The sequence below is a fragment of the Homalodisca vitripennis genome, chromosome 2 (genome assembly GCF_021130785.1).
Source record: "Homalodisca vitripennis isolate AUS2020 chromosome 2, UT_GWSS_2.1, whole genome shotgun sequence".
Classification (NCBI taxonomy): domain Eukaryota; kingdom Metazoa; phylum Arthropoda; class Insecta; order Hemiptera; family Cicadellidae; genus Homalodisca; species Homalodisca vitripennis.
Window position 1 is genome coordinate 64,570,551 of NC_060208.1, and position 12,268 is coordinate 64,582,818.

At 35.1% G+C, this 12,268-nt stretch overlaps 1 protein-coding gene across 1 annotated transcript in view; it reads left to right on the forward strand.

Moving 5' to 3' along the window:
* The window catches only part of LOC124354080 (nose resistant to fluoxetine protein 6-like), a 34,485-nt gene that overhangs the window by 19,992 nt on the left and 2,225 nt on the right, over window positions 1–12,268 (forward strand). Inside the window, exons 6-11 of the mRNA XM_046804283.1 lie at window positions 5,690–5,850; window positions 6,718–6,886; window positions 7,776–7,966; window positions 9,396–9,534; window positions 10,400–10,589; window positions 11,417–11,559. Of these exons, the coding sequence (XP_046660239.1) occupies window positions 5,690–5,850; window positions 6,718–6,886; window positions 7,776–7,966; window positions 9,396–9,534; window positions 10,400–10,589; window positions 11,417–11,559 (993 nt within the window). The remainder of the gene's footprint in view (window positions 1–5,689; window positions 5,851–6,717; window positions 6,887–7,775; window positions 7,967–9,395; window positions 9,535–10,399; window positions 10,590–11,416; window positions 11,560–12,268) is intronic.

Here is a 12,268-nt window from a genome sequence, read left to right on the forward strand (position 1 = left end):
AGACTGTGAGGCGACGACCAGACACCGGATGACCTTGGATAAGTATAGGAATGTCAGCACAGGCGATGTGTGTAGCCTGAGTCGTACTTTCAGGCTCTTCATATGAAGGGGTGTTTTTATTTTGGGTTCACAAAGCATATTGAACTGCTGCCGAATGAGTGTAAACGTGTTGAACGACAGACAACCGATTACAGTGTAATTGTTGATGTGGTAATATTGGGGGTCCTCTTACAACACTTAATAAATAATTCCACCGAAGTTGCAAATTATAACGGAAGTAAATAATACGAAACCATGATAAAACTAGTCAGTCATCTTTACAGAATTATACGTTGTGTTATCTTTTTTCATATTCTTAAAATATGTCTTTAAAACGTTGATTTCAGGCGGTGCGTGCAGTCCAATCGTTTAAATAACAGAATTTTTTGTCCAAAATACAAATTCAGGGCTACACTATTAAACAGCGGGAAGGCTTGGTTGTGCTATACGAAGTGCTGGGAATAATTAAAATATATTAACACCGAATGGTATTGTTTGAGAGAAAAATTTGATTTTTACCAAAATACACGATTTTTGAAACCATTTTGACAGTTCATGCATCCGGAAAGTAAACAAAATTAGAATCCTTAGATATATTACAAATTGCATCTAGACATAGAATGTTATACAATTATTGATAAATCGATTATTCTCTATTTGGATTTTAGCTACATTTTCATCAAACTAAAAATTAAATCTGTAATAAAACGCACAAAGACGAAGTAATTACAATTTTATTAAGACTTTAATGAATAGTAAACTGTGAAGATTTAAAATGGTCGAGTGTTTCTTAAAGATACAATGTCCAGAACTCACATCAACAATGTTCTCTGACATACGCTGCAGGCCAAAATGGGGTTTATCTCAAATTTAAATCCAAATATTACCTAGTTATCGTGAAAGTAAATTTTATAAAAATTTGGGTGTTCAGTATAAACAAGCAATAGTATGAGTTATATTATCTGAAACAATTTTCATGCTATTTCCACCGATATTAATCAAAATATTGTGCCATTTTAAGGGTAAGGTTAGCTTTTAATTCCTTATTTAAAAAAGAAGTATATCAGTTTATATATCATGTGTGACTACGGAAAGGAGATTAAATAGGACGGAATTTAAGCAAGGTAACTAGCAAATTCTAAATCTTGAACTTTTCGTTCTGAGAGTTAGAGACGTCAAATCAGAAAGAGCGATTATTTTAGTCTATTCATAGTCCAGTAACAGACAAGAAAACCATGGTGTTTTTATGTGGAATTTGATTCGTAAAATTTTCATACATGGATACCATGGTAATGAGGTTCTAGCACCTTGCAGTGACACAAAGTAACCACAAAAACCTTGTTTTTATTAGATCCTTGAACTTCGTCTTCATTATCCGGATAACAGGCACATGTCATAGGTACCGGTCCGTGCCTTCACAAAATTAGGAAACAATTTTCGTAGTATTTAATTAAACATAATAAATCAAATAATCATACTGTATAATGCGCTAGAAGTGCGTTTATCTCAGTAATGTGTATTGAAATAGTTCAATACACATTACTGATTGGATAAACATAGGTCCATGCTTAGAACAAAGCGCTAATTGGCATAACCTGATTTATACGCAGTGATTCTTACTGTGCTTGGAGGCTATCACGAATGTTAACCGGTTCTGAGTAGCCAACATTGTCCTTGGTAAACAACAGTATGTAAAATGTGCAACTATCCTACGTAAACGTACTTATGAATATCTATGCACAGCAAACTACGTTATTGAATTTGCATTGCTAAAACGACTATTAGATGTGCGATGATATTGGCGGGATTGATTACTATCGTATGACAGTGTGATGATTCCGTATACAAGACAAGTTTGATGTATGCTAATAAAATAGAACACACTTTTCAACAAGAGAAGAACAGAAGTTAAAGTGATTAATATGTCATCATTATCCCAGACGGTTCACTTCTGGCTGGTCTATACCTTCCAGTTGAACCCACACTGGGTAAAGCAAAAACCGATGTGTCACTTAAATCTGGGCAACCATATTGATATCCAGGAGCGGCACATCACTAACCGCTAATGTCGAGATTCTGGGGCGCAAGGGTAATTCGATAGGTCTAGTCTACTGCGGGAGATGACTGTTAAAGTTGGTAGGGTTCGTTCCCTTAGAGTCAAAGGTTCTTGCCAGCCGAGACATGAAGGTGTGCCATCCCCTGCCTACTTTGACTGGAGGGCTAGTTCAGAGCTGGCTTTCCCTTTTTCAGAGGGAACATGACTTAGATTAGTGCTCTAACATTGTCCTCATGAATCTCGACAGGAGGCGACCCCCATCCCAACCTTACCTGTCCACAATATCCTATCATTCCGGAAGCAGCGCAAAGGTCCTTATAGTTCTAGTAGCAATTTTATAAGCTTCTTGTCCTAAGAGAAAAAACACGAAAATTGTAATTATTATAAACTAACATCGGTCTTCTACAAAACACATTTTACTGTTTTAGATCATTTCTGCAAAGAATTGATAAGGTTAGATAATTGACATTTTTGACAAATATGTTTAAATTGATTTTACTTCTTACGAAATGGAATATCATCATGAGTGATGCATATACTATTAGAGTCAGTAACACTAAAACGTTGTGATCCAAGTTCCTATTACTTCGAGGTTTTTGTACAACACAAATAATCAATAATTTGTGTTGATTGAGCAGTTATAAATACATGTTTGTTCTTTAACACTTTGCTTTTGATTAGACTGGTAAAATAATTTGTACGAAATGAACTACATTGGAATCCCCTGAAAAATAACTTAATCAACTTAAGAAAATAAAGTAGTTTGCAAAAAGAAGCTTGTACACTGCAATAAAATAGCTGCCACACACACAGTTTATGACTGATAATAGTTACATTACGACATACATTACTTTTAAAATTAACCTTTATTAATTAGAATTGCCTCCACAAATGAATACCAACATCAACGTAAAGGTCATTATCACATAAAGAAAGTAAAAGCCTGGGAAACGTTACATAAGAGTCGCCGCGCCGGAACTGGTCGAGGAATCACCTTTTAGTTCACAGGTTTGTCGCTATGAGCGCTGGATGCTGTTGCCGCCTGCAAGAGCTCAGTGTCTGGTTTAGTAAGGCACGTTTAGTTTCTGGCTGTTCACTTGCTAAAGAAAAGTACGTTGTTTCGATTGATGGGTACAATATTTTGTTTCGTTCTGAGTGAAAATGGTTTTTACATTAATGTACGACTTGGTTGTTACTCCTTTGTTGTGTTAAAAAATACTATAACAATTTAATAATCATATTAAAACTTTCACTGGATACACGTTGCGTGTTACTCTAATGCCTTACTTACAATTAGTATTACCCAACTCGTACAGAGAGATGAGTAATTATCATCTAACAACTTAAATTTAAACGTACAAAATTCAATATCCTTGATTATAGTATTTACCGGCCTTGAAATATAATTCATTATTTATTAATAAATAAGTAAGTTTATATCATGAATCTAAATTAACTAGCATTAGTGAACGTTGTAATACAGCAATACGTTGTGAAATGTTTAGTTAATTTCTTTGGTGCATTTTCAATTGTGCTCCACATTAAGGGTTATGACTCTTACTAAATGTGATTAGCGAATTAAAAAGTGTTATCTTCACCTTGATCGTTCTTATTGATTTAAAAATAATAACATATTATGTAATTACCTATAAATGTGATGGAAGATTTCATAAAATTCTGAGAACAAACAATTTTGTTTAAGTAATATTACAACGTAAATTATTTTCTCGTATGAAGTGTACAAATTAAGTATATTTATACATATTACTTTAACGAAAATATTCTAATGAAAAAAATCAAAAATAAACATATTTTCTACTATTGACTATGCCGACCAGCTAATTATAACGGGGTTGGTTTCGGGATGCTGCTGTTTATTCTTTGCACAACAAACCAAAATAACCAACGTTTGTATTAACCCAAGATAGGAATATGGCAGACCACGTGCCACGTGACTGGCTTTCCTACGGATACAATGAAAAAAGATCATTCTAGTAATCATTAACGTAATAATTCTAGAGCGGTTGCCGCAGCTTCACAAAGCCCCGCCCGTACTGATTGGAGGTCATGCATGGTCTTATTCCTTGATAGCCTCCTAGGCAGATGAGAGATATCTGATGGAGGTACATGCACCATCATCGAACTCGATCTTTCATGAGTAGAAATAAAGTTTAATACGAAATTTTGTCTACATCTCAATTTTTTCGTTCTTAAGATACCCTGCGGACAGACCGGTAAGGAGACGGACGAGTAAGTTAGCCACTAAAATGGTCCAAGTTATAAAAACTTTCTGACAGTTTAATATTACCTCCACCAGTAGGAAACAACTATTTTGTCATCATGTAGTTCTGACGTCATCCATAGTATGATATTCTATTCAATTCTTAATAGGGCCTTCTTTTTGTTAAGTTAAGGCCTTGTTTTCTACAGTATCTTTACACAATGAATCGGTATCATAGAAATCTTAAGCCACATCATGCTGTATTTACGGGTTATAATTTATTTTCTCATTATTTAATTGGAATAGGAAAACTTATATCGACAATGGTCTCTATACGTGGTTGTTAAAGTAAGTTCCTTTTTATTGAAGCCATTATTATTAATATATTTGTTGAAGAGGGCGTTTCCCAATTACTCTTAAATTTAGAAATGTAGTGCTAGTGCTAAAAAAGAGAGATCCACTTCAACCAGATAGTTAAGCACCCTGTTATTCATTCTTTCAACATGACTAGAATGACATAGCAATTATTCTTGTTCAGGCAACTAACATTTTGTAAAAACTTAAGGATTTGGAGAGAGCAGAACAATAAATAATGCTGTTATTTATTTAGTAAGTATAAAACACAGAAAGCCTTGAAAATAGTGATAAAACGCTAGTTAATTTACTTATCCAAGGCTTTTGATCGAAGTGATTAAGATATTTTTTCGAATAAAATCCACCATTACGATATTACGAAACGTTCCGCATAAGACGTTACGATCTGGGTTTAGTGATCCCTTCCAGATGTAGATCGTTGGTCAACTGGCTAGAGTCTCCCAAGGTATTTCATACTTTAACATCGTTCTCTCACGACATACTTTGCTGTTGTAGAAGAGTTGGCTGCTCCAATTTACTGATAGACTACGTAGTTAATTGAAAACCACATCTTAACGTTTCATATCAATAAATTGCGTTAGCAATTTGGATTGTTAACAATCGGTAATGGTTAGCTATTGGCGATGGCTGGTCTGTAACGATATTTATGACTGGTTTTGTGCAGATGATTGATAGGTACTTTTCTCAGATATGTAACTTTAACATCTGAACATAACTATGAACAACAGTTCTCATATTCCTCAATGAAGAGGCGTTCATCTTTCCAAATACATTTGAATTTTTATTACTCAACAGTTAAATTAAAGTATTATTTCGATGTAATATAATAAATTGAAATGTTCCCTAAGTATTCTCATAGCTTATCCTATGTGTATGGCTGTAGATATGGCTCTTGATGTTGTCTAGTGTAGGTATAGCATTTTTTAATAAATCCCAGGACATACATAAAATGAAACATAGATTGTTGAATTGATAGTGTATAGTTTTCAATGTTACAGAGAATTGACGACCCCATCTTGGCACTCATAGAAAACGCCCAGCTGTCTGTAGAGATATTTTTCCTCATGTCAGGAATACTGGTGGCCTACGGATATTTACGATACATGAAGAAAGGTCACAAGTTCAATGTTTTCTACTTCTACATGTATAGATACTTAAGGTGAGTTTTGTATGAAAATTGTAAGTTCCCATATAATTTTCGTTGAAGTTTGATCTATCTAATTAGCACTAAAAAAGCTGTATGTTCAACAAAAGGTTGCGTAGTGTTTAAATATATATGGGATATAAGTTCTCTTGTATGGTTAGTACCTTACGTCCTGGAAGAGATATTTGAAGGCTGTTGACGGAACACAATTGAAATCATACAGATTAACTAAATTCAATAGTCAGAATCCTAACATTGTTTGGTAACAAAAATTTTAACTTTTACAAGCGTGAATAAGACACAAGACAGCAACTTTAGATAATGAATACGGGGGGAAATATCCTGGCTGCACTTTAATCCCAGGATAAAGTACGATTTGTCAGTAAAAACCCACTTTTGAACCGACTGCTGTACTTGCTGTTTTATTAACACGAATTATACTTGTATATGCGGTTGTATAGTGCGCTAACATAGCCAGTGCCTGACATGTATTCAACCATGCTCTTACTCGTCCATGGAATGGGAGCCAAATGTTAAAACGGGTCATTGCGCCATAGTGTTAGACGCTACCAACAAGAAGAGCTCCCAGAGGCCTACCTGCCAGTCAGTGTACTCGTAATTCTCGCTTGTACAGATTGACGGAGCTCCCAGAGACCTACCTGCCAGTCAGTGTACTCGCAATTCTCGCTTGTGCAGATTGACGGAGCTCCCAGAGACCTAGCTGCCAGTCAGTGTACTCGCAATTCTCGCTTGTGCAGATTGACGGAACTCCCAGAGACCTACCTGCCAGTCAGTGTACTCGTAATTCTCGCTTGTGCAGATTGACGGAGCTCCCAGAGACCTACCTGCCAGTCAGTGTACTCGAAATTCTCGCTTGTACAGGTTGACGCCAGCTCTTGCCATGATGGTGTTGCTCTACGCTACTATTGGTGTCCGCTTCTCGAATGGCCCGATGTGGCGAAAGTTCTACGATATGGTCAACTCCTGCTGTTATTATAACTGGTGGGTCACCCTCCTCTACATCAACAACTACTACGATCCGTACAATATGGTGAGTAGGTCACTGAGGTTGTAATACCACAGAAGATAAAAATCAGATATGTTACAACGGCATTCATTTAAAAAATGGTCTGAAATAAATTTGTTAAATGTTTTTCTTGTAGCATTTTATAAAAAATGAATCATTGGTAAGTTGACTGCTGAATTTACTTTGTAAATGGCCTAGTGCTACGGGTACCTGAAGAAGTGAAACTAGTAGTATTTAGAAGTTTATAGAAATAGGAATAAATCTGTATTGGGTACAATTAACTGAAATATTCATAGTATTAATATTGTTAATGACCAGAGACTGTTAATCATGCTCGTCTCCAGTGAATTGTCATCTTTCTGGAAAGTCTGAAATACTGGTAAGTTATATTAATTTTTCAAAATGTTGACATTTACATGGTTTACTGTTTGATACATTGACCCTTTTCTCGCAAAATGTTAGAAGATTTAAATTATGGCCATTTAAAATTCTGAGTGTGTGTACCCTTGAGTACAGCCATTATTAGGTTCATATACTGAGATTATAATTGTACCTATTGTTCACAGTTTTTTTCCGATATCGCATGCCGATATCAAGGTCATGTGCTCCGTCGTCGTCTAGTGGCTAACCCTGCACATTTGGTGTGTAAGTTTCCAGGTTAAAGTTCTGCAAAAGATACCAGAAAATGATTTATAATCTGGTAATAGAATAAAAAATGACTAAAATCCAAGCTAGGTGACTATTATCGTTTAGGTCATGTTTTTCAGTGTGTGACGCAGTCCTGGTTCTTAGTTTCAGACTTCCAACTGTATCGGTTCTCTCCTGTCCTCCTAATCCTTCTCCGTAAGAAACTCAAATTAGGACTCATACTCATCGTCTTGTGTGTGATTATATTTTAGGTCATGTTTTTCAGTGTGTGACGCAGTCTTGGTTCTTAGCTTCAGACTTCCAACTGTATGTGTTCTCTCCTGTTCTCCTGATTCCGCTCCATAAGAAACCGAAATTAGGATTTCTACTCATAGTACTGTTTGTGATTATAACTACATCCGGAAGTCTTTGGAACGCCATTACCAAGGATCTCAAGGGTGGAGGAGCCTTTACGTTGTGAGTAGACTAATCCTTAATCGTGAAGTTCTGAGAGAGGGGAGTTGGTATTATTATTCTGTGGAGCAACAGGGGTTCATAACTTTGGATACATATCTTGATACTTCTCATAAAAATGAGAATGATTCGTAACGAAAAGTCGAAATAGAAGAAGTATCAGGTTGGAGGAGGGTACTATTTGTAACCAATCGACTGGGAGTTGCAGAAACTTAAAACGGTTTAGACCTTAATTGTCTAATACATAAATACATACAGGTATTCTAAATTATACAAATTGGTCATGAAAACAGCCCACATATATATGATCATTTATGCAAGGATTTTATGGCAACATTCCCTCACCATGTTTGGCCGGGGTGGACAAATCAGTGAAATCTTATTTCAATTGACAATACTGAATTATATATTGTACATAATTTATATACACCTTATTTGTTCACTGTAAATTATATATTCAATTTCCAAATAGATGCAAAACATAAAACATAATAATAAGGTAATTATATTTTATGCTTTTCTCTCCAGATAACATTATGTATTAATGGATAACAATTACCTACAGTACCTAAATATTTAGTTAAAGTATAATTAACCTAATTGGGCCAGTAAAATTACTGCTACCGTATTACTGCTTTAAAATCACCTTAATCACGTCATTGTAAGGTAGATATATTCTTCCTTTTACTTGTAATACTACAAATAAAATATCAACTTACAGTTCTATTATTTGTAACATCGTGAAGATTTGCCATTCACAAGCAGACTATTATTGTATTACAGCAGTGTATTATTAACAAGGTAAGATAACGCCACGTCTGCGTATGTTATAGGCTTCGCTCAGGCTGTAAGTAGAAATGTCAAGTTTCTAGCTACATGTGTTACTCTGTCACGAGTTAAAATGTCATATAGATTTATTAAGTTTATTTAAAAATTTATTTATTCTAAGATTTTCACGTTGCCATTGTTGAATTCCATGTTGTTACATTAATATTCGTTCGTTTACGATATATCATGCGGAATGACATTTGTCTACACAATAAAAGAGGCAGAATTAGAATCTTCCAGCCTCTCAAGTGATAGGGTTCGCTTACCCTCAGAGAGAAAGTCCAGAAACACTAGACTACATCAGATGCCATGTTAGGAGACTGATATGTACTAGTTTGAACTGTAATAGTATACCCCTTCATAATGTAATCATTACATGAGATATTCTTATACGTTTACATAAAGTTTTACCGTACTCTTTTGTAATATAAATAACATAAATATTATTATATTATAAATATTCAAATTAGGCAAGCTTTTATTTTTGTAGGTTATTTCCTTCTCTTGCTCGGGTACATTGTTATAAGTTTTTTGTCTACTCTAATGAAGCTGATAGATCGACCTTGGATTCGATCACGAGAGTAAAACCTGTTCTGATTTCCAGTGACAGACGGTCCGAGGACACGTTCGCGAAGGAGTACATAGTGACACACTGGAGAGCGACTTCTTTCCTCGTAGGAATGGCTCTGGGCTACGTCTTCTTCAAGGTCAAACAAGGGGAACTCGTACTAAAGCTGTCCAGAGTGAGTAACATCAGTCATCAGAAACAGTGATGATAATAATATTAGTAAACGTACTGCATGAACAGTTGTTACATAGAGCTTCTTCCTTAACATGGATGAGTCTGGGACTAAGCACACTTCAAGCTGAAACGAAGGGAACAGCACGTAAGAGTACCGGAGATAAAGAAAAAGAGATCCGGTCACGATGCCGCGTCGCGCTACACGCGCTTAATGAGCTCTAGACACTATCGTGAGTTATAGATACCATGTTCCGTTTTGCTGAGTCTTGCTAATCGTCAGCAAGAATGAAAAAAATTACACTCTAACATGAATTTTCACAACTTTGTTATTTTTTGTTACTTAGATATTTATGGTCATAAACACACACGCGCGCGCTCTCTCTCTCTCTCTCTCTCTCTCTCTCTCTCTCTCACACACACACACACACACACACACACACACACACACACACACACACACACACACACACACACACACACACACACACACACACACACACACACACACACACACACAATATTGACTATAACTTTGTTGTTATTAAATTTTAAATTGATTCATTTGTTATATTAAGTTATGAATATTTATTGTGAATATTTATTTTATAGTATAGTTAGATACTGTTATCAATAAATCAGTATTTACTATGGAGACCAAAAGTCTTTTTACATGTAATACTATGAACTAATATCATTCCATCGTTTTTAATTTATCTTTCTATTTATTATAAATATTTTTTGCTATAAATCTCGTATTATATATAAGTATATACTGGATCAGCCTTTGGAAATAAAGAAATAAGTAATAAGAAATAAAGAAGGATAAGAATAAGTGTTTCCCATTGTAAATGACTGCTTTTTTCTAGGCCAAGGTTTGGGCAGGATGGCTTTTGTCTATATTCTTCATCGTCTTCAGTGTATTCTTTATAATAGTGCTCCAGAACCCTGAGTATGTCCCTAAGCGGTGGGTGGACATCCCCTACATGGTGTTCCACAGACACTTGTTTATAGCAGGGTTCGCCTGGATCATCTTGGCCTGCATCCTCGGCCACGGTGGTGAGTTTCCGTTTTACCCTCTTCAATATATAGTTATCACTAACCTATTTTATATGTACAACTTTCACAGCTTCACCGTTCATAAATGGGCCAAACTTTTAAAATTGGCTTTTATTTGGGAACATTTTCAGAATTGACGTTTCTGAAGGTTTTTGATCCGCTGGTTTGAATTTTGTAAGAAACTTCACAATATGTCGGAGTAAATTTTACCCCTACCCCTTAAAGGGAGGTTTTATCCATCTCATACAATGAGCAAGCAGAATATGTAATTGAGTATTACATATACAATATAGTATTGAACTGAATAATTTTATAAGAAATAAAGTTTGAACTCTCTTTGAAAAAAAAAAAAAAAAAAAATAAAAAAACAATATATATAACGAGCATTTGATCTTACTGTTTTCTTAAGTTGAAGATAGACATATAGTGCGTGAATTCCTTAGTTGAATAACAAATATGTATTAACCGAATTAAAAACTAAATATACAATAAATTAAAATACACTCTTAACATTAAAAAAATATTTTTCTACGAAATGTTCAGATCAGTTATACTACTAACCAACAATATTTTTTATCCATTGTCATATGAATCCATTGTGTCATTGTGCATCCCTTTTACAAAATTAAATTTTATCTTTCAAGCAATCCTCGCATTTATGGAGTACGATTTTCCTTTTACTCCAGATATACTGTTAGTTCCAGGTAGCTGAGCAGTTAGCGTCCCAGCTAGTCAGGTTACCACAGCTAGAAGTCAAGTGATGAACTGTTCCAGTCTGTATTCTGAGATCATCCATTACAGTCTTACTGCAAACGAAATGTTCATAGGTTACCTGAACCAGTTCCTCTCTTGGAACATTCTGATCCCGTTCACCCGACTCACTTATGGAGCGTTCCTGACCCATGTACTGATTCAGTCGATAGAGACCTACTCCCAAAGGGTTCCCGGCACACTCATCGCTATGAATTATGTAAGTACAATCTCCTCGCTTGACAGGACCAATTTTTGTTGTTGGTAATTTGTCAATGAAGTTGTGAATTACAATTGACGTAACTGTAGGCCTATAGTTTCGCCGAGATATTTTTTTCCAGTAGCCGAATAGGTAGAAATGCGAGTGTAAAGGGTAGTAGTTAACATGGATCAGGTAGATTTTAATTAAGGGCCGCACTCTGAGCTAGCGACGTTACAAAGTCAGGCGTTAAGGAGTTTTGTAATACGGTAACAAGCTAAACTACAACAAGATGGAAAGAAATCATGTTTGAAGTGAAGCACAGTGAAACACATATAAAAACTAGTTTGGGCTTAATAATAATAATATAAATAAGGTTTTATAAAATTGGATATGTAGATTGTTTTATAAGGTTTACGATTAGCTAGCGAAGTTGTAATCAACCCATATTTTAAGAGTCGTATTATTATTTAAGGAAATGCATTTTTGAGTATATGGCATTAAAATTATTTTTCTGAATATAAAAGGTTGATGACATATGTATGGGTCTAAAATTGTTAATACATTGTTTGTTAAGAGCAGGATGCAGTGAATCGACATTGAATACTATCTCATTAGAAGAATGTTAAGCCTAAAAAATTCGAGACCTGATGTTTCGTCGTAAAATGATGGGAGATGTCTTATTTCAAATATATGATTAATACGCAATTAAACATATTTTTAAAGTGTA